The 23,078-nt window shown below is 57.2% G+C and overlaps 1 protein-coding gene across 1 annotated transcript in view; it reads right to left on the bottom strand.

Annotated features, from left to right (window-relative positions):
• Positions 1–23,078, bottom strand: part of LOC147917601 (uncharacterized) — a 124,533-nt gene that overhangs the window by 38,228 nt on the left and 63,227 nt on the right. Inside the window, exon 6 of the mRNA XM_087429080.1 lies at positions 8,823–8,865. Coding sequence (XP_087285206.1) covers positions 8,823–8,865 — 43 coding nt within the window. The remainder of the gene's footprint in view (positions 1–8,822; positions 8,866–23,078) is intronic.

Genomic DNA, 23,078 nt, shown 5'->3' with positions numbered 1-23,078 from the left:
AAGCCAGGACGCCTGTGCGGAAGAAGTGGCTGCAGAATTCCTGAACATGTGCCCGAAGGCGTGAGAGAGAGGTGCGCGAGCCGGCTCCAGCACGGCACTGCAGGGAGTGAGTGTGGGAGCGGCTGCCCCGCCTCCCTCCCGTGCCCATGCCCTGGCCATTGACTTCTCAGGCTCCACGCAGAACTTCACCTTTCCAGCTCTAAAATTCCATTTGGTTTGGTGGGTTTTAGCCCAGAGCTTCCCTTGGCTGAGCACCCAAGGTGAGAACCGCCTGTCTCTGGCAGATGTGGGGCTCTGCACCTTCATCTAAGTCACAGAAGATTGGGGCAGGATGAGGCCAGAGCCCTAGAGTGCACCAATAGTGACCTTCCTCCCACAGACCAATATCCAAGTGTTGACTCTTCGGGCCATTGGTCCTGCCCAAGTCGTCCTGAGTGGACTGACACTGGGCACCCATGTCTACCCCATCATGGAGCTCCTGAATCCACTCAGAGGCCCCAGCCACCCTGGGGATGGGTGGGGCAGAAGCCTGCATCCTGCAGTGGTTCACACCACCCCAGTGGGGCTGCAGACCCCTGCCCTGGGGACAGCCCAGCCCTCCCTGACCTGGCCTGGTGCAGCAGCGTCCAAAGAGGAGGAGGAAGGCCGCCGGGCCAGGGCAACAGCCATCCCCCAGGAGGAAAGGACGTGGGTCCTGTTCTCAGTGGACCCGGATATACAGACTTTGCACAAGAAAGAAGAGCTAGCCGTTGCTGCAGCCTATGTTCAGCTTCTGGATATCCATATGCAAAAGAATGAAGGTGGACCTTTATCCTACACCACACACAAAAATGGCCTCCAAATGGATTAATGATCTAAACATAAGACCTGAAACTATAAAACTCCTAGAAGAAAACATGGGGGAAAAGCTTCATGATGTTGGATTGGCAATGATTTCTTGGATATGACATCAAAAGCACATGCAACCAAAGCAAAAACAGACAAATGGGACTACATCAAACTTAAAAAGTTCTGCACAGCAAAGGAAACAATCAACAGAGTGAAAAGGCATCCTGTGGAATGGGAGAAAATATTTGCAAATCATGTATCTGATAAGGGGTTAATATCCAGAATATATAAAGAATTCCTACATTCAACAACAAAAAACAAATAATGCAATCAAAAAATGGGCAAAGGATTTCAATAGACATTTCTCCAAAGAAGATATACAAATGGGGGAAGGGAGGAGGTCCCTCAAACTAAGCTTCTTCAGAGAGGACCCTCAGGTCAGGGCTGTCTCCTCCCTCAGGCTGGGTCTCCTCCCCGGCCTACTGCCCCCTCCCCTCCCCGTCCAGCCAGGCCTGGTGGGGATAGATGCTGCACCAGGGCAGGCATTTCAGACAGCTGCCTCTCCCACAACCCGGCAATGTGGTTAGTACTCAGCCTGCCGGGAGCTGTTCATCACGGCCACGCCACGTGCCCCCAAGCCCAGGGCAGGTGGGCTGCACCAGGGCCTGCCTGAGTCCCTGTCCCCAGAGCCTGCCCGTTTCCCGGCCCGGCTGGAGACCAAGGCCTCGCTGAGGGCTGGGCCCCGATGATGGCCACACCTGGAAGAGGGCTCTCACCACCTCACTCCTGCCCCCTCCCAGCCTCCAGGGAGAGCCCTGGAGGGGCGGCTCCAGCTCCAGCTTGGGGATCAGATGGAGCTAATGGGAACCTCACCTTGTCCACTCCCTCCCAGCTGTGTGACCTCAGGCAGGCCTCATTCTGTCTGAGCCCCTGTTTCTTCATCTGTAATATGGGTGTCACCCTACCCCCTCGCCTGACCTCAAAAGGAACCAAGGAGACAGCATGTGCCAAATGTTTGGAATGTAATGGAAGCATAATAAATGGTGAGCCCCTTCCCTTTCTGCTGAATTCAGACTCCCTGGGTTCAAATCCCCAGTTGGCCGCTTATGGGCTGTGTTACTTTGGGCAAGTTACTTAACCTCTCTGTTTCAGTTTCTTCCTCTGTAGAAATAGTCTCATGGGTTGTGGTGAACATTAAGTAAATAAAGATTTGTGAAATGCCTGGAACAGCGCCTGGCACGCAGCAGGCAACGTGGGAGCGTCAGCGGGGCTTGCTGTTGACATGCTATTGGTGTCCTATTGCACGGGGCTGTTCTGAGGTCTGCACGTGGCCTGGTATATGCAAGATTCTGCAAACTGGAGAGCCCATCCCCTGTGACTGCTGAAAGTCTCTCTCTTGAACCCTCCTTCCCTGCAAGGCTCTATGGAGCCCTCACTGCCCCGGGAGCCAGGCGGCACTGGGAGGGAGGCAGGGAAGACTCTGTCCTGCCTTTGAGCAGGTCGGGGGGCCAGTGGGGGATGAGGCTGGCACACCCCGACCAGCAAGCACCTGCAGAGTTGGGCCGTGGGAGGGGGTGTGGGGGAACCCCAAGGGCTGAGCTAGGCTCACGGCTGAAAGCCAGGAGACCAGGCACAGGGAGCTGCAGCCAGTGCTCAGGCAATGGGAAGACACTGAGAGTTCTTGAGGAGAAGAGCAGGGAGGCAGAGCAGGCCTCAGGCTCTGCCCTGCAGGTGTGCAGGCCCACAGGACAGGAGAATCCAGAGCTGGGGGGCTGGGGAGCTGCTGGCGGCACAAGCATCAGGGGCTGTCACCCCACACGTCCTGTCCAGACAGTCCTTGCCCTGTGCCCAGCATCACCCTTGTGCAGGGAAAGGGTCTTCCTGCCTGGAGCTGGCCAGCCCCCTGACCCAGATCAGGCATCTGACTCCCATTCCCCAAGTCCTGGGCTTCTGTGGGGTACAGAAATGGCTGGCCAGATGCAGCCCCATCTCAGCCAGCCAGGATCTTGAGGGGAGAGAGCACTGCACATCTCCTCCCATCTCCTGAGGCCAGATAGGCCTGGGTTCAAGCCTGGCTCCTCAGCCTCCCAGCTGTGTGGCCCTAGCTAAGTTACTCAACGTCTCTGAGCCCCAGCTTCCTCATGCACACACAGAGGGCACAGTAAGGAGGAAGTGAATGACGGCCTTAAAACATCTGGTACACAGTAGGTACTCAGAACTCCCCTCAGTTCCCCATCTGTACAATGAAAGGGTTGAAAGAGATGGTCTATGAGGGCCCTTTCACACCAGACTATTCCCCCGAGGCAGGTGCAGCCCTGCACTGGAGAATGAAGGATGGTCCCAGCAGGATCAGACCCCAGCTCTGGTGCCCGCTTCACTGCTCACCAAGTTCTGCCTCCCTGGGCCCAGGTCCAGGTGCAAATGACAAGGTGATACCACCCACCTGGAGGCCACCCCTCAGCTCCAACCAAGGACTCCAGGTTCTCCGTCCCCACCCCCAGCTGCAATGTGAACCCACAGTATCCACTGTCCAGGCTGCCGGAGGGGGCGGGGCAGGAGGGCAGTGGCCGCTTTGATCCACCCTGACAAGTGTGGGGAAGCCTGCCATGCCCCATTCTCCCAAACCCCCTCCTCCCGGACACCGCCTCCTTCCCAGGGACGCTCTGCTGCTTTGCTCCTGAGGACAGTGTGAATCTCATAACTGAGCTTTCCCTCTTCACTCTGACCACCAGGAAGCGCAGGGCCAACTAGCCCAACATCAGGCCCGTGTGCCCATATTCTGACGTTCCCGAGCCTTTTCTTCCTATTCCATCCTGTCTTCTCTGCCCTGGATTGTGTCTGTCTTGGTATCACACATGCTTGGAAGCCCTCACAGACACTTGACGGAATAAGGTGGGTATAAATAGGTAACATGTAAAATGGTGGAAGAAAACAAAAAAACAAAAACCCCACCCATGGCTCCTCCCCAGGTAATGGAGAACTCAGGGCCTGAGGTCTGGGGAAGGGAGTGGGGTGGGGGGAAGCTGAGGCAGGCTCCAGCACTGTCTCTCTTCACTTTGGCCTCTAGCTGCACACAGGAGCTGGGGGTGGGGGGGCCTGCTCTCGTCCTAGAACATTCCACAGCCTGCATTATAATAACAACACTGACAGCTATGACTAGAACTACTGAGTGCCTGCTGCATGCCAGGATCACTCCTAGCCCAGGACATGAGCCCTCCAGCTAATCCTCTAACAGCCCTGCCAGGGGCATCTACTATCATTCTCCTTTTTCCAGATGAGAAAACTGAGGCCCAGGGTTTAAATGACATGTCGAAGGTCATTCAAGGGGTAAGTATTAGAGCCGGGATGCACACCAGCCTGTTTGATGTCATAGCCAGTTCTTAATAACTACTCACACCACCTCAGGTGGTAGAAAGGACATTGTGGGGGCGGGGGGGCTCAACATGACATGCTGGCCTGAGACGAGAGCCCAGCCCCCCACCTACTGTGCACAGGCTGGCCCTGCCTCTCTGTCCGTCTGTGTCTGGACTGGCCCAGGCTCTCCCCATCGCTCCAGCTGCAAGAGCAGGCATCAGGCCTGGGGTTGGGGGCGGTGGACACATTTACTCCACAAGAAGCAATGAGGAGATGAGCAGGCAAAGCAGGTTACCAGACACTCTAGGGTAGCAGGGCAGGAGGATAAGGCCAGACTTTGGCATCAGAGCAGCCTGAGCCCCTTCTGGGCCTCAGCGTCCACATCTGTAACATGGGAACAGTAAGAACCTGCCAGCAGGTTCAGCTGAGGTGATGCGTATCGGATGCCGCCCTCGGGCCTGGCCCACAGCAGGGCTGGGGCAGGGGCCTGGCCCCTCCAGGTCTTGAGGGGATTACACTGAGCAAAACCAGAGCTGGGCCCCACCAGCTGGGTCAGAATCCTGCCCCACAACTGGCTAGCTGTGTGACCTTGGGCAGGTCACTACACCTCACTGGCCTCAATTTCCTCAAGAGCAGAAAAGGGATAACAGAAGAATTATCACTTACCCATGCTTGGCATACAATATCTTAGCCACTAATTATTTTTATTATCCCAGGGCACCCCTCCTTCCTGGCCAGCAAGCTGGGTGCGGGGCTGGGCAGAGTCATGGGAGGTGCGTGCGGGAGAACAGGCCGGGCCCAGGTACTGGCCTCCAATGTGGAAGCCGCCCCCAGGTGCCAATCCTGTAGGAGGTGCTAGAGAGCTGCTCCACCGCCCTACTTTCCCAGAAGGCTTTCTGCTGAAGTGGGGGGTGGGCATCGGCACCCAGTCACACAGGCACAGTCACGTACGTCCAGGACCACGCGTGACCACTGCCCCTGACAGCCTGAGCCTGGCACTAGAGCCCACCATTCCTGGTGCCCTGCACCCCCATCCCTACCCCAGGACATAGGACACAGGTGGGTTCAACCCCAGATCTGCCTCTTCTGTGACTTCCCCACATGGGCCTGCTTCTCATATGGGAACAGGGCTAACAACATCCCCCCGTATGAGGAACAAGTGATGTCACACGTGTGAAGAGCCTGTGCCAGGTGCACAGCACGTGACATGTGCCCGTTCCTTCTCCTCCCTCCTCTCTCCTCCCTGCCCCACCTCCACCTGCCAGGCTTTCCAGCCCAGCCTCAGCATTACCACCTCTGCCTCCCTGCGCCCGGGAAAGCAGCCTCCCTATTTCCTCACAACCCAGAGATTCCACCCTCCATGCCCACCTCCACCCTGGCAGCCGAGAGCCCCAGTCACCAAAGCCCCAGCAACCAGCCACCAACCTGGCAATAATAACAGCTTCATTGACCAGCCCTCACCACATGCCAGGCCGTCGTTAAAGGCTTCTCGTGCATCACCTCATCTAATCTTCCCAACATCCCTAGGAGGACGCGACTGTGGTGTCCATTGTACAGATGAGGAAACTGAAGCACAGAGATGAGGAGACTTCCTCAAAGTCACACAGCTCACAAGTGGTGAAGCCAGACGGTCTGGCTCAGAATATGAGCTCTTAACTCTACACTTTTCTGCTAAGTCCACCCCTCAGCACGTCAAAAATGCCCAGGACCAGAGGTCTGGTGGAGAGAGGAGAGAGGGCAATGGGATCTCCCTTCTGTGCTGGGCTAACTGAGGTGAAAACCAAAGTCACAGAGCAGTATTTGAGGCAGAGACACTCTGACCTTTTAAAGCTGAAAATTCAGTCCCCAAGAAAAGGATGTCATTTAGGGCCCGGCCTGACACCCAGCGCCATCATTCTCCTGTGTGAGAAATGAGGCAGTCCCAGCTTGGGTCAGCGTCTCAGGCCCACACAGAAAGTCAGGCCAGTGAACTCTGGCAGCAATGATGGGGTGGGGGCAGGTGCTCCGCAAGCCCACCAATCCAGGCAAGACCCTTTCTCCAGGCCTCCTGGGCTGTGTCGGGTGGGCCCAGGCCCCTTCTGGAGTGTCCCTCACACTTCTGGTCCTCTCAGACAGGTGTCCACCCCTTGGTGCCCACATGGGCTTCACCTGAGGCAGAGCATTGGCCAAGGCTGGCCAGCACCCACGCCCAGCCTTGACTGCAGGCGGGGCCCGGAGCCCGTGCCCTGGTGTGACCTGCGGCTCCTCCCACCCTCTGACAGATGCTGTTGCTGTAACCGTGGCTCCCAGATTTGCATAATGCCTCCCCGCAGCCTCCGCATGCCCCTCCCACACAGGGGCTCTGATCCAGCACAGGTTTCCTCCAGTCCAAAGATTCCACGGGGCCATCCCACGAGTCATAAATAATCGCACGTGCATCAGATGCTGGATCCAGGTGTGCTGGATGACGTCCCTTCAGCCCGCTACGGTCAGCCTCATGGACTTGAACCTGCCCCTTCCCAGCCCTACCCCGGAACAGCATCCCTGCCGCTGAATCCTGCGTCCATGGGCTCCCCCGAGTCGTTTGCCCACCCTCCTGCCTGTTTCCAGGCCCTCCCAAGGTGCAGCGGCCACCTCACACTGCCATGGCACCGCAGGGTCTGGGACAAGCGCCTGGAGTGTGCTCTTGCTGAACCAAATGGGGCCCGGCCACTCGGCCACCCAAGGGCTGGCCGGTGAGGAGGGCAGCTGAGGGCACTTACTGTGGGGTAGCTTCTAAGAGGGGACAAACGCCAAGCAGCAGGGCTGTCAGCATGCAGCCATGGAGAAGAGTGAAGTGGGTCATGTGCAGGAAGGGTGGATGTGCCCCAAAGAGGGAACCCCAGAGACCTCCCAAGCAGCCCCATCACTGCAAGCTACGGCCTGGTCCATACAGGCATGCCCACTGACCTGATGCAGCCTCCCGCTCCACCCCCCACACCATGGCTTCTCCAGGGGGCCGACTCAGGCTCCTGGGGGCCTGGCCAGGGGACATGGTGGCCAAGGGTGTGGCCTCCAACCATCCCCTCCCCTCGGGAGGCTCCAAAATGGGAGGTAACATGCAGGGTAGTAGGGAGTGGGACCTGGAAAACACACCTGGGCCGAATCCTACCTCAGCCACCAGGGTCCATCCTTACCCTCTCAGCCTCGGCATCCCCACCTCTAGGAAGGGAACAAACTGCTCCCCCTGATGGGTTATCGTTGTTAAGACGAATGAGCTAATTGAAGTGTGAAAAAGGTTTCTTGTAGACTTAAAAGAGGTGATCAACCATGGCAAATTAATAACAACACCCTTCTCCAGGCAGTCTGCTTGGACTGGATCCACTGGATGCAGTTTCTCCTGAAAGAATGGCAGGAAGTCTGCGCTGGCCTTTGCAGGGGTGTCTGAGCTGCTGAGGGCTGCACTTCTCTGTTCCTTAGAGTCCTGCAGACTCTTCCCAATAACCAGTCCCACCTCATATCTGGCCCAAGGCTCTGCCCATGAGGAACTCAGTCCATGTGACAAAGTAACTGATGTGTGTTTTAACATTTATTGGGCACCAACTGTGTGCCAGGCACTGTACTTGGCCTTCTCCACACAACACAACGCCCAGGAGGATACACTGTGAGGAGCACCCTTTTACAAATGAAGAAACACAGAGGAGTGGGTCACACAGACAGGGAGGAAGCAAAACTCCAACCAGGCATCTCAATAACCCCTGCTGTGTGCTGTGTGCTGTGTGCTGTGTGCTGGGCACAGGGCTAGGCTAGGCAGGGGTGGAGGACCAGACAAGGGTGGAGGACCGGTAGCCCCACCTTCAAGCCCCCCACTGCTTTCTACCTGCTGCTGCTGCGAAAGCATTGGGGGTAATGGAGCCACCTTACCCCCTTCACACCCCTCTGCTCCCTCCTGTGCATGGAGGTGAGACTGACTCAGCAGATACACTTGGGCCCCCCGACGCCAAATTAAAACCAGGAGCCCTCCAAGAAATCATCCACTCAGCAAAGCCTCCTTGGAACTGAAATCCAAGGAGACACAGGAAGCTGGGGGAGGGAAAAGTGTCTGCCCCTAGACCTGGTAGGGCCTGCCCTTGCACCCCCTCATCGAACCGTGTTCTCCAGGCACAGGAATCATGTCCCGCAAACACTCACTCATCACAGAGCACAGCCAGGCCCCCGAGGCCCAAGCCCAATCACCCAGAGCACCCACAGCCTCAACTGATGCCCCCACAGGCAGGCCTACCTCCCCTGAGTGGCCCTCAGCTCTGCCCCCTGCTTAATGAGGGGCCTCCAGGACCCCTGGGCCTCACTCCTGGCTGGTGCCTGGGCCAGGCACCCCCAGGACCCCAACAGCTACTCCCAGGAGCCCCCGAGCACCCATACCCCTGACCCTGCCAGACCAAGGAGCCGCCCTCCTCTTCTCCTCCTGAAAGCTGATTCCCAAACCCTCTCACCCTCTTTTTCACCCTGGGACTCAACAGCGCCCCCAGGAGCATGGCTGGAGGAGGGCAAAGGTGGGCTCCAGAAGACGGAAGAGGAGAAAGGGGTGGGACAGAGAGAGGGCTGAACAGAGGAAGACGACACCCCTGGAACCTGCCCTGCACACACACCCTTGGCCACTGACCCAGACAACGGCTGCTTACCTCACGGGGCACGAGTGGGCTCAGGCGCTCTTCAGCGGGACACCTGCAGAGAGACAGCAGGTGTGAGACCACAGTCAGACAGGGCCCACAGACTCCTCACCCACAGGACCCGTCCTGCAGTCAACTCCGCGCAAGCCTGTGCCCGCAGCCCTGGGGCAGACAGAGTGGGAGGAGACCTGGACCCTGCCCGCCAGGAGCCCGGGCAGCCCAAGGATACCAGACGCACTCCCCAGAGTCAAGAACGCACTTTCTGTACAGCAAGCACCGGGGCTACAGCTGGCTGAGGAGGGGCCGCAGGAGGGACAGAGTATCCAGGAGGCTCCCTGTGGCAGGCCCTTAGCTCCATGTGGGCCCTGAGGGACATGCACCCCACACAGAGAGAGCAGCTGCCCCACACCTGCCCATGGCAGGAGTGACGGTTCTCCGGCCCCTGGACGCACAGCGCTGAACCTCAAATCCTCCCTCCTGGGGCCAGACATGGTGGCCAGAAGAGAGCATCCAAGCCCTCTCCTCCACCTCTGACTGGGACCTTGACCTGGGTCACCTCTGCTTTGTCACTGGCTCACCCCGTGACCCTGGGCCAGCCCTTTCCCCTCACGGTGCCTTGATATCCCCATCAGTACCAGCAGGTGCATCAGAGTCACCTGGAAGGCTTGTGACAACACAGCTTGCTGAGCCCCATCCCCAGAATTTCTGAATCGGCAGGTCTAGGGTGGGGCCTGAGAATCTGCATTTCCAACAAGCTCCCAGGTGGTGCTGATGCTGCCATTCGGGGGTAACAGTTTGAGAACCGCTGGTCTAGATGTGTCTGGCCAGGAAAGTTCATTGCCCACACCCTCAAGGAGTTCACAGGCTCACTGGGGAGACAACACACACACATACACATGCACATGCGTGCACACACATGTGACTCAAAGCAGCTACAGCAGGAAATGTGGCTTCTAACCACTAAGGAAATCTGATAGGAGCGGGCTGTGCAGTCAGAGAAGGCTTCCTGGAAGAGGTGAAGACCTAAATTACCATTTTTATATATTGTAGTCTTATTATTATACAAATAATACATGACAGCTTTCTCTTGTTAAGAACTTCAACTACATGGGCTGGCACCATGGCTTAGCGGTTAAGTGCACGCGCTTCGCTGCTGGCGGCCCGGGTTCGGATCCCGGGCGCGCACCGACGCACTGCTTCTCTGGCCATGCTGAGGCCGCATCCTACATACAGCAACTAGAAGGATGTGCAGCTATGACATACAACTATCTACTGGGGCTTTGGGGGAAAAAATAAATAAAATAAAAAAAAAACAATTATAAAAAAAAAAAAGAACTTCAACTACAGAGGTCTGGAGAGCAAAACAGTAACTCCTGGTCATATCTCAAAAGAGGTCCTGACGGCCCCTTCAGGGTGAAACTTTCACTGTGCATTTGCACACACATGCAGAGAGGTATACATGTGTGTGCATACAGACACACACACGGGGTTAGACACCAGGGGTCATAGCTTCCGTGCTGCTGTGTGACTGCGGTCCTCACTTAACAGTCGACTGGGGACCTCTCCCTGTCCATACACAAAGATAACAGTAATTGCTGCCTGTACTCACTGAGCGCCCACCGCATGCCAGGTCCCTGGTTGAGCGCTGTGTGTGTGAACCCTTTAATGTTCACAACAACCCCTAAGATGGGTGCTGCTGTTATCCTAGTTTTGTAGATGAGAAAAAGGAAGTGCGGAGTGTTCGTTAGCATCCTGCCCAAGGACACCCAGCTAGGGAGTGGCTGAGCCATGAGGTGTCAGCGTCTGTGCTCCTGACAGGGCCCTGCACTGAGGAACTCCCCGGGGGGCGTACCCTCACCTGTTTAACCAGACCCCCCCATGAGTGCTCAGGGGTTCCCAACATTTTATTTCAAACATTGCTGGAAAAACGCATCCGGCCTCTTTGTGCAAGTGTGCAAGTATTTCCAAAGGGTAAGTCAAAGAGTAAACACATCTTCAATTTTGATACTCATTGCCAGATTGTCCTCCAAAAATGTCAGTACCAATGCCCAGCTGCCCATTTCCCCCTGTGAACGCCTAGTGAAGAACAATTCCCATTCACTGAGCACTTACTATGCGCCAGATTCAGTAACATCTGGGTTGTCATCTCCATTTTGCAGATGTGGAACTGAGTCTCAGAGAGGTTAAGCTACTTGACCAAGATCCCACAGCTAGTAAAACGCATACCAGGTTTGCCTCAGTATCGTGGAGGGAGGGAGGGAGGGACATTCCTTGATCCCACAAGCCGTTCCGTCTTTCTGCTCCCTTTTATGGCAGAATTCGAGAGCTGTCTCCCCTAAGAGTCTCAGTCTCCACTCCCTCACCTCCCACTCTCCCTCACTCCTCTCCATTTCGGCTTCCTCCCTACCACCCACAAAACTGCTCTGATCAAGGTTCCCAGAAACCTCTGTTTTGCCAAACCCAGTGGTCCTTCTCCGACACGACTGGCTGCGTCCTCTATCAGGAAACACGTTATCTCTGGGCTCCCAGGATTCAGCCTCTCTTGGTTGTCCTTCCAGCCTCCCTCCCCTCATACCCCACCTCCCTCCAAACATCCGAGGGCTCACTTCTCTCTGCTGTCTGCACATTCCTTGCTGGTCTCACCTGGTCGGTCGTGTGGCTCTAAATTGGAGCCAGGCCCCCAAGCTGTCTCAGCTCCAGCTCTTTCCTAAGCACCAGCTGCTCGTGTCCACAGGCCTATTTGTCATCTCCACTTGCTCATCTAACAGACCTGTCCAAAACAGAACTCTTAATTTTTATCCCAAAATTACATCTCCCTCAGCCTTGACTCCTCTCTTCCTCACCCCACACCCAAGTCATCAGCAAACCCTGTCAGTTCTAGCCCCAAACACATCCAGAAGCTGCCGCTGCCCCAGCGTCTCCTCCCGCCCTCGCCAGCCCTTGCCTGGATTATCAGGGCAGCAGCCTCCTGCCTCGCCGGCTCCTTGCCCCCACCCTGGCCTCAAACTATCACAGCAGCCACATAACGGTACAAATCGGATCCTGTCATTACCCTGCCATAAGCAAGGGGTCTCCATGGCAGAGAAAATCAAGCCCAGACTCTTCAAAGCCTACCCACCGCTCACAACTCACCTTCTACCACAATCTGCCCCTCCCTGCTGGCCAGACTCAGGGTCTCTGTCCACGGTGCTGGTCTGTCCGACCGCTCTTCCCCCAGACTATCCTGTCAGTCTGTTCCAATGGGACCTCTTTTACCTTCCCTGGGCACCCCAGGTCAAATGCCCCACGCACCCCAATCGCTCCCATTTGTCATAGTCTCCCTCCCCACCTGACATCATCCTGCTTATCTCTTTGTATCCTTGTTTCTTACGTGTCTCCTCATCATAATATAAACTTTGTGAGGCAGGGAGGGACGTGTCCATCTTGTTCGGCTCTATGTCTGCCTCTATATTATGTGCAGTGCTTGGTGCACAGTAGATGCTCAGTACATATTTGTGGAAGGAAGGAATGAACAAATAGGCAGAGCCAGCTCTCTCTGGCTCCAAAGCCTGTGCTCCTATTCCCTACACAACCTGCCCCATCTGAAGAAGAGGGAAGGAGCCAGAGGGCACTCCCAGCAGGGCAGGACCCTCTGGGCAGAGGCAGGGAGGTGAGAACAGGCCGAGACAAGGCCAGCTGGAGCGGCGGATGCACAGTAGAGGGCAGCGGGGCCTGGGGCCTCCCTGGGGTGCCAGGCCCAGCAGCCCCACCCTGGGGGTCTGGGGCTCTCACACCTGCCAACCTGTCCCATTCAGGAGGGAGCCTCGGGGGGCAGCCGGCAACTGAGCGCGACTGGCGGGGGCCAGGATGCCTGCCAACAACTGGCACAGCTGCCAGGCAGCCAAGTAATCGTGTTAGCCAGCGGAAATTGGTCCAGGGAGTTCTCTTCCTTCGCCTCCCATTTTCTTTCTCTTCCCTTCCCCCCTCGGAGCTGCAAGACTCGGAAGATTGATCTTTGCCTGAAACGGAGGAGATAACTCGATATAATGAACTCCACTGTCCCTCTTGCTGTTTGGAGCTTTTAAAAAATTTAAAAGGGCTGGGGACAAAAAAGCTTGTCCTCAGGGCTCTCTGGGGCCGCTCCCCTCCCATGGAAGCCCCTGGCTCTGCTCACGCCCCTCCCCCAACTCTCCATCTGCCTCCTTTCCCCCTTTTTTCTCTTGGGATGCCTTGATGGAACAAAGGTTAAAAATATCCCCTTTCTCTTGCAGGTTTTAAAAATAATTTCATTGAGGTCAGGGCTGGATCCACCAATTGCCCTGCGTCCCATGGCCCCCACCCCCAGCGTCACCCCCACTCCCCAGAGTCACCAGTCAGGCTGGGGGTGACAAGCTGCCTCAGTCCACCCATTCTCAAAGCCTTTCCGAAGGGAGCTGGTGGGGCCCAGCCCACCCACAGAGGCGCTGCCAGAGATGGCTTTTGTTTCAGCAAACAGCTCTTTAAAGAGCCGCCTGATGACACACAAAGGGGCATAGCTCCAACCAGGACCCAGGCTTTGCTGCCACCTCATGGAGGTCCATGTCTCCCCCTCATCAGCACCACTGAGCCAGCAGCTCCTCCAGCCTGGTGCTCATGGGCTCTGTGCCCTGAGTGCATTCACATAGTCATTCAACATTTATTGAGCACCTATTCCATGCTAGGCACTGGGCTGGGAGCCAGGGACCCAGGGAACAGCCAAACCCTTCTGATTCCTGCCCTCAGTGGCCTTAAAGCCTGAGCAATCAGTGGTCACAGTTGGAGGAGGTGATGCACTGGGATGAGGGCTTTAAAGGAAAGGCCAGGGGCCCTAAGAGCGTGGAGGGAGGGCTTCCCTGAGGAAGTGTCCTTGGAGCAGAGATCTGCAGGACGAGAAGGAGACCACAAGGCAGGGGGCATGGTCAGACAGCTCCAGGCATCACTGGGAGTGTCTGGTCTCAGGAACATGCCACCCAGTCTGGGGCCTCTCCCCTGGTGCTCTCTGCCTGTAAAATCCCATGATTCCTTACCTGGCACTCAAGGCCCTTCCTAACTTGACCTCTGTCCCCAAGACCCCCTCATCTCCAGCCTCCCCCTTCAAGGTGCAGCTCAAATCTTGCCTCATTGGCCCCAGGGCAGGCGTTGCTGCTCCGTCTACGCTCCCACACCAGCACAGACCACATGGGCCTGCTGCTGGATGCTACAGGTCCCGCTGCCCACACAGGCCATGCTGACCAGTCTGTGTAGCCAGAGCCCCACACAGAAGAGGAAAGAGGAGTGTGTGCCAAGTAGAAGGAAGCAACCAAGGACACCATCAGAACATTTAGACTCAGATCAGGGCTGAAGGCATCAGGGAGAGCTTCCTGGAGAAGCAGGCTGGGGATCCGAATAAAGATTTGGACAATGGAGGAGAGGGGTCCAAGGGCAGCAGGGACAGAGGCTCAGGAAAGGCCTGAGGAGGTGAGTACCCAAAGACTGAGGCCTGCCTAGGCTGATCTCTAACCTGCAGCCCCCAAGAAGTCGAGTTGGAGAGGGGGACAGGGAGGCTCAGAGAGAGCAGCTGCTTCCGCTAGGCTATGCAACCAGCAACAGGACGCTGGCAGGCAGGACGCCGTCCAAAGGTGGCAGCAGCCTCCCTCGTGCCCTTGAGAAGTCACTGCCCACCGGCACCCTCTCGGCCAGAGGAGCTCACGGGACAGAAGTCAGGCAGCTACCACACCACGTGGCCAATGGAAGGGGGACGGGAGCCTGGAGGAGGAGCCCAAACCTGGGCTGGGGAGGCAAGAGACACCTGAAGTGGCTCTCCAAGAAGGAGACATTTGCTGAGCTAGGAAAGACATTCCAGGCAGGGGGATGTCCTGGGCAAGGCCCCCGAAATGCCTCCCCCTAGATTTGTTTCTTTGCCCCCCAGGGCTTCTGGCCTGGCTGGGCTCCTGGGAACACGGGTCAGCCCATCCAAGCCTGAGCCTTGAAGAAACCAACCCCCTCCCCACCCACCACACTGTCCCGAGAGGCTACTCTGGGAAACTCCAGGAACCCGCCCTGGCCAGGCTCAGGTTTTCAGTCCTCCAATTTTGGGGCCTGAGGCCCCACCCCCTCTCTGCCCCCTTGGGTTGAGAATACAGCAGAGGCTAAGGGTTCTTGCCTAGGAAGCCCCCTGACTACCCCTCCCAGGGCCTCAGCCAAGGACCCAGCAGCCCCCAGAGCGGCCCTGGAAACAGGGTTTGGCCCCGGTAGGGGCAGGCCACAGGCCCCACAGACTACACTGTGGCTGGCTGCTCTTCCCAGAGCCCACCACTGCTGGTGGGAAGAAAGATCCAGCCTGACTTTGTGGTTCTGCAGGCAAGCGGCTTCCTGCCTCAGTGTCCCTGATGCGGCCCCCTGGGGCTGTGGGCTCTGCGGGCCTCAGGGACGGCTGGAGGTACAGGAAGCTCAGTGTAACCAGCCCTGCCCCGCTGCTGGGGGCCGAAGCCCTGGTCCCCACGCAGACCAGGGAAGCCTTGCCCAGAATGTCCAAACACAAGGCTTCCCAAGACTTCAACTGAACCCAGAGAAGAGAGGGGTCGAGAGGAAATTGGGGTTCAGATGGAAGGGGAGAGAGTCGGGTAGGGGAGATGGGCAGAGGAGGGCCTGAGCCATACCCAGTGGGCAGAGCCTCGAATGTCAGGTGGACAGAAATGTTGGGCATCACTCTCTGTGCGCAGTAGCTCCATGGGCCAATTCAAGGAGAGGAGTGGGGACTTCAGCCAGTTACTAGCAAAACAGGAGGCTGGGCAGAGGGCTGCTCCAGGGGAGATAACCTGCCTGGCTTAGCCCCCGACGCCCAGCTCAGGCCAGGCCAGAGAAGTGGCTGTGGGCATGTATGGGGATGAACATTCTCTCCTAAGCCTCTGAGTAGGGAGAAGACCCAGGTTGGCCCCCCACACCCAGCCTCCCTGGCCAGCCCAGTCGGAGCTGCCCCAGCCTGCCACTGCACCTTCTCCCCACGGCCTCTGAGGGGCAGAGTCACAGCAGACAGGGCCTTGCAGGGCCATCGTGCAGGTGGCTGGCAGAGCTGCTCACCTACCTCCCAGCCACTTTCTGAGGGGGGCGTCAGCATCCCCCCTTACGGAGGGGGAAACCAAGGCTGGGTAGAAGCCACAGAGAACACCGCTCCCAACCTAACAATGAGAAAAAGTCAGATGACCTGCAAAATCGTATCTTTTAACCAACCCCTCAGAGAGCTGAGGCCACAAGGCAACCAGGTGAACCAAAATGCGAGGGTGATAGGCTGCTCTGAGGAGAGTGGGACACGCAGCCAGTTTCACCCTAGGCAGAGACTGGAGGAAAGGGCGCCGCCAAACAGCAGGTAAGCAGAACACGGCTGCAGGTGTGAGAAGTCTTGGGGGCCGAGTGTGGGCTGGCGTGACTGTTCAGATCCTGGGAGTCCCAGACACAAGGGGGACCTGCCCTCACCACCCGCTCGTTTCCTCGGGCCCCCACAATGCTCACGAGGGGCACAGTGGGAGAGTGGAGAAGGACCCCTCAGTGGCGCACAGGCAGGACCCCAGCCCACCACCCCGACCTTTCTGGTGCAGAAGGTGGGAAAGGTGAGCATGCCTGACAGAAAGGGCAGGGAGGGGTGGGGAGCAGAGCTCTCCTGGCCTCCCTGCTGCCTTGGCTCTTCTGACTAACCACCTATGTGCCCCCATCCTCCTCATCCGGCCAGGAGGGGTCTTGCTGGGGGATTCTGGCAGCTCCTTCTCCTCTCTGGGCTCCTTCCCTTCGTCAGTCACATCCACCTCTAGCACACCTCCACCAGGGCCCACATGGTGGTGCCATGGGCCTGCAGGGATCCCAGGGGCCTGGCGGAGGGGACAGAGAGCACTGGGGCCCACACCTCCTCCGTAAAGGGAGGACCGCGCCCCAGACCCCCCAAGCTGGAATTGGGAGGCTGAGAGGGTGTCACAGATTCCCGGAAGCAGGGATCAGAGCCGAGGCCGCCCGGCCTCAGGCCTGTGCCCCATGCCCTTGGTAAGGAGCCCCAGTCTAAAGAGGGTTGGCAGGGTTTGCCTTGTTCCCCTTGAAGACAGAATCTACTCTGGGCACAGAGTGGGGCTGATTTTCTTTTCTCTCTCCTCTAAGAACCTTTAGACAGTGAAATTATAGTTTGATATAAAAGCAGAGACAAAGACATCAAGTTTAGGAGTTATTCTCATCTTAATGAGCAAGTGGGGAGGACAGAGGGATGCAGGAGGAAGGCTGAAGATTTGCTGTGACCGGGGTGTGGGGCACAGAGTGGAACAAAAGCCCCCAGGCTGAGGCCTGCCCCTGGGGAAAGGAACAGCAAGACAGGCAGCTGAGTGGGCACTGGGGGTAGTGGGCCAGAGGTGACAGCTGCTGGGATCCAGAGTGGGGAGCCCTCCCAATCAGGTACAAAAGATGGAGGTCCGAGGAGCCTGTGCAGTGAGTGCTGGGAGCCCTGGGAGCAGCTGGGGGGCCCACTCTACTTTCATTTATGCAGCCAGCCAGCCAATCAAGTATTTCCTCAGCACCTACTATATGCCAGGCCCTGAGGGTCCTTAGTGCGTGAGACAGATGAGGTCCTGCCCACAAAAGGGCTCAGAAGAGAATGCATCATGGGCAGAGCCTGGTCTAACACCTCCTCAAGGGAAGCCTCGACACTGGCTGTACACCGGGCACCTCTGGCAGACACCAGGAATGCCAGGAGTAGAGGAAAAAGCAGAGCTTCGGAATTAAACGGGCATTGGCCTAGATCCTGAACCTTCATTACAAGCTGTGTGTCCATGGGCAAGTCCCCCAGTCTCTCTGAGACTCAGTAAGAATAACAATAGCAGCTAACTTTTATTCAACAGTTACTATGTACTCAGCATTGTTCTACAACTTTACCTGTATAAGCTCATTTAATCAATACAACAACACTATGAGGTAGGTACTATCAGTATCCCCCTTTTCTTGGAGGAAACCAAGACAGAGAGAGGTTTAGTGTCTCGCCCAAGGTCACACAGCTAGTAAGTGTGCAGCCAGGATTCACAGCAGGGCCACCTGGCTCCAGAGCCTGTGCCCTTAACTGCTGCACCGTGGTTGAGAAGCTGTCCCCAGCAGAGGCCCTCAAAGCTCCAGGCATCCCACTACCATTTAGAATCACTGCCACCCAACCTGTCTCTGCCTACTGAACTCCTGTTCACTCTCTGGAGCCCATCCCAAATGCCCGCTGTGCAGCGAAACCTGCCTCCCTCTCAGGATTAAGGCTCAAAAAGACGAAGTGGCTTGTCCAAGGTCACTGAGCTGGTTGGGTGCAGAACTTGCCATATATCACATGCCTCTACCAGGGATGGATATGGGGGAACTGTGCCATTGTGGGGTCACCTGATGGTTCCTGAGCCACCTGAGAAGGACATAGGGCACCTGAGCCTGAAAGAACAGGAGATTATAAGGACTGGGGACAGGATCGGTCACGTGGTCCACAAGCACTGCCTGGGCGCCCTCCACAAGGAACATGGGTGTGAGTAAGGGACCGCCTCCACTTCGGCCCATGGCCTCCCGTCCCAACTCCAATGCTGAATCACCTATTCTTCTCTCCATCTGGCCAATTCCTGCCCAGCTATTTTTTCAGGTCCAAAACCAGTACTGCCACCTCCTCCAAGAAGCCAGCTCTGATTGCCCTGGCACGCCTTGGAACATCCTGAACCTGCAGTCTGGCTGGGAACTGGAGCAGACCTGGAGTGCAGAATTGCCCGCATACCACATGGGTGAAGGGCAGTCAAGCGCAGGAGCGGGGCTGGGGGAGGGGAGCCCTGCCTGGAGGATAACAAGGCACTCTACCCTGCAGGAGGCTCAGGCAAGAGCCAGCAGTGCCTGCTGGCAGCAAAGCTAACATGATGGATGACACCATTCAGGGAGAAATAAATCCTGAGGCTCGTGCGACAGGTGAACGGGGGGGTGTATCCATCTTAGAGATGCTTAATGCATGTGCCGGCTGCCGCGGATGGCAGCACATACGTATAGCCCCCACCACTCTCCAGCTCCTTGTGCTCTGGGACTACCCCCTCCCCATCCCCGGAGCTCAACCCCCTCCCCAAGAGACCTTAGAATCAGAGATGGGGTGCAGAAGAAGGGGTCCAGAGATTAGCTAGTTCAGACCAAAACTCCCATTGCACAGATGGGAAAACTGAGGCCCAGAAAGAGCAGGGAGTTACCGAAGGTCACATAGGGAGCCAACTGAAAACCTGGACTAGAACCCGGGCCTCCAGCCTCAGCCCACGCGCCTCTCCCACAGACTGTACACTTTCCTGGGACCTCTCCAAACCTCCCTGCCTTCAAGATCTGCTGAGTCCTCAAAGAAGAGTCGCTGACCACCCCCTCTCCAGACCCAGGACTGCAACTCCAGAGCACCAGTCCTAGATTCCCCTGTCCCTGTCTCCCTCCTCCACCCCTGAAAACATGGCCACGCCATGGCGGGCACCCGGAGCTCAGGGGCACTTCTGTTAGGACCAAGTGGATGAGAAGACACAAGTCAGAGTGGGAGCCCAGGCAGGTCCTGGGGGACTGTGTTAATGACCAGATAAGACCCATCCCTGGAGATTCTTCCCAAGGAAGGGACCCCCCAGGTGCCCTCCAACAGGCTAATCACTCCCCCTGTGTGTTATTCTCTGCCGGGTGACCCCTCACTTCCTAGAAGAGCAGAGGTCCGGCTGGCCCTGCCTGCATCAGAATGCCCGCCAATTCCCGGGCTGGGCTCTTACCGAGCTGATGAGCGAGCGTGCTCGGAACAAATCCCTCAATCAAATTAACGAGACTGCTGACCTGCCTGTGAACAGAGCAGTGGGAGCCGTGGGGGAGGGGGCGGGAGAAGGGCCAGAGAACAGGGCTGCACACCACGCAGGAGCCAGGCAAGCCCCACCCAGCACCTCCCCACAGCTGCCACCACGCCTGAAATGTCACCATTAAAGGGAAACATCGTTCCACTGGGGTTCAGAGGCATTAAAGTCTCCTATTAAAGTGAAAATATCCCAGAGAGAATCGTACCCTCAGTCATTGCCCACCTCCACACATCAGCAGAGGAAGTGGGCGGGGAACGAGGCAGGCAGGTGACACGAGCACCTACTATGTGCCAGACGTTGAGGCTCAGGGCTCAAGTGGCCGGCTGGAGGTCACTCAGCAGGTGGGAGGCAGAGCTGGGATTTGGACCCAGGAGCAGCAGAGCCCAGAGCCAGGCTCCCTCCCGACATGAATCCAGACAGGGGCCATGGCTGAGCCCCTGAGCTTGCTCTGGTAGGATGAGCCACTGGCCACCACCATCAGCCAAGCAGGGCCTCAGGGCCTCAGGGCCTTTGCGGGGGCGCCAGTGTGTGAAAGCCAGGACTCAAACTCTCCTCTGAGCTCTCCTAGTGAGGCAGTACTTTCCACACTACCCCACTCTCCGGACATGCCACACCTCCACCCCAACCCCTGAGCCACCCACCCGAGTTTACTACTGAGGAACGGGAACTGTCTTTGGAATCAGATGACCCAAATTCTAGTCATGTCCTTCAGCCTCTCTAGGCCTCAGTTTCCCCACCTGTAAAATGGAGAGAGTAACACCCACCTCGCAACATCCCTGCGGGGGAAGAAGCCCAGCTCAGTGCCTGGCTCGGGGTCAGCACTCAGGGTAGGCCCCTCCATCTCTGGGTACAGCCACCCACCTTACCTCCTGCAGAGCCCAGCCCTCCGGGAGGTCCTGGAACCCTGAGGTGGCTGCCACCAGAGGAGGGCTCAGGCACAGTGAGCAGAACCAGAAGGGCACAGGAAGAAGCAATGGGTAGAGAAAGCCCGGGTCCCTGCCCCATCCTCCCACTAGCCCTGCTCCAGGACAAGGTCATGACCCCCAGCCCCAGCCCAATTTCCCCTGGGGGTCCTGAAGGGAGGTCTGGGCCCCGCTTCACCTGCCTGGCCCACTGCAGGGCTCCTCTGAGACCCCTGCCTTTAGCCTGACCACAGGAAGCACTGCCAGAAACCAAGCACAGTGCCAGCCCCTGGGCGGGGCCCTGGTGAGCACCCCTCCTCAACCCCATCTCTGGGCCCTAAGTCTTCCCGAAGCTCTTCCTCAGTCCTCTCACTTCTCCCACATCCTGGCCTCATGGCCCAGATGAGAAAACAGAGGCTCAGCAGGAGCTGCCGGCTCGCCCAGAGTCTTCACAGCAGAGCTTGGCCTGGAGCAGGGATCGCTAACTCCTGCCCCTGCTCCTCCAAAGCTACCATTTACAGCGCACCTATGCCAACCAGCTCTGGGGTCTCCTTAGGAACATCCCCTCTCCGCCTCCTCCCACAGCTGCTGGGTAGACCTCCTTGCTGCTGCCCAGTGAGATGGCTCCAGCACCTCTGGGTCCTGCCACAGACCACCCTCAACCCACCCCACACACCCAGGCCCCCAGCCATCCCCAGAGGATCATCTGAAAAAACCCACTGGTTGGCCATCAAGTTAGTCCATCACCTTCTCTCTGCCAATGAGCTGAGGGCTATCTGGGAGCGTCCAGAAAGGTCAAAAGCCAGAGAAGTGGCCAGCTTGGTGGGTGGTGAGGGGAATAACAAGGGCACAGGGACGAGCTCTGGGGCAGGCCCGCTCTCTCTGATTCAATCCTCCCAACAGCCTTGGGAGGGTTATATTATGCCCACTTTATAGATGGGGAAGTGAGCCTCTCTGAGGCTACGGCTTAACCTGGATTTGAACCTGGGTCTGCCTGGCTCTGAGGCTGGGCTCTCTGTCACTCCCCTACTCCCACCCCAGGTGCTAAGTAAACACAAGCAGATGAACTGCCCTTGAGCCAGAGCTGGGGCCATTTCCCAGTTCCCCTTGGGACAGCTTTCCCAGTGACCCCTACCTCCCCACCCTCAGGGTCAACAGCCGGCCCCAGGGTGGGAGGACGCCTGCTCGTCCCTTTCTGTCTCCCTCTCCCCTCTGTCTCCACTCACTACCAAATGAGTAAGAAGAATAGAATTACAGTTTGGCTATACGAGACACAGAATTAGCAGGATTAAATATAAATAGCTATTAAAAGTGCCTTATAATTAAATTCATTTTCCAGTTATTTGTTTTACAGACACACACCCGCCCACACATGTGCACGCACACGCGCGCTCCCATCGTCAGCTCCACATGGAGTGGGTGTCAGGCCCCAGCTGCTAGGCGGCCTCCTCCCCGCTCTCGCCTCTTCTTGGGAGTTCCGGCGCTGCCTCTCTCCTGCTTCTCCCCCTCCCTGGCCCTGCTTCCGGTCCAGCCACCCAGCCCTTTCCAGAAGAATGGAAACTACTGCTACTGCTGTTCCCACGTGCTGAGCCTACAACGAGCCAGGCACTTGATACCCATCACCTCCTTTATTCCACCCAAGGATATTTTTTTCATTCAATAAATATTTGTTGAGCACCAAGTACTTAACATGCACAGCCTCATCTAATCCACACAATGACACTCATTCTTCCATTAAACAAGCATTAACTGAGCACCTTCTACAAGCCAGGGCCTGGTAAGTGCTAGCAATACTTCAGCCTACAAGACCCGAGCCTCTGCCCTCGTGGAACCCACCCCAAAGAAAGCCCAGAGCCAGAGGCCAGGCCAGGCGAGGGGAAAGGGCAGATGCCACCCGAGTCGGGCGAGGAGGATGTCAGGAGGGACGGGGGAGCTTGGAGGGGGCGTGTGGGGAGACTCTCCCCACTGTGAGCTCCTCGAGCTCGAGTATGTCCCATCACATCTCTGTGTCCGGGGAAGAGGCGTGGTGCAGAGTGGGCACGTCGCTCATGACCGTCAGCCTAAATGACCTGAGCGGTGTGAGCCCATCTCCGCCACCTCTCCTGCTCTGCCCTCAAGAGGCCCTTCTCCTCCTCAGGCCTCAACTCCCTTCTCGGGAAAAGGAGAGTGAACCTAACCCTGTCCCCCTGCAGTAAAGGAATGACTACATGTAGAGAGGCTGGAACCGGCTGGGCACAGAGTAGGTGCTCAGTGAGGGTTAGTCGCGTCTGTGATTACCATCACTTCTACAACTCCTGCCATTACCGTATCCTCCTCACCTGTGAGGTCAGTGAGTCATGGCTATGAGAGAACTCAGAAAACGCCTCGCGGAGATGGGAAGGATTATAAGACCTGGAATAGTGTCTGTGTGTTGTGGGGGCTGCCCTGGGAGGATCACAGTGCAAGTCTATGGGGAGGGGTGTCACACAGGGAAGGAATACCTCCAGCTGGCTCCCAGAGGGCTTCCTGGAGGAGGCAGCAGAGCTTCGGGCCTCTCCACCCCAGACCCC

Source organism: Ceratotherium simum, chromosome 3, assembly GCF_057802395.1.
Source record: "Ceratotherium simum simum isolate JZ-2026a chromosome 3, ASM5780239v1, whole genome shotgun sequence".
Taxonomy (NCBI): domain Eukaryota; kingdom Metazoa; phylum Chordata; class Mammalia; order Perissodactyla; family Rhinocerotidae; genus Ceratotherium; species Ceratotherium simum.
The sequence above is the reverse complement of the archived record's forward strand: the minus strand, read 5'-3'. Positions and strand labels throughout refer to the sequence as shown.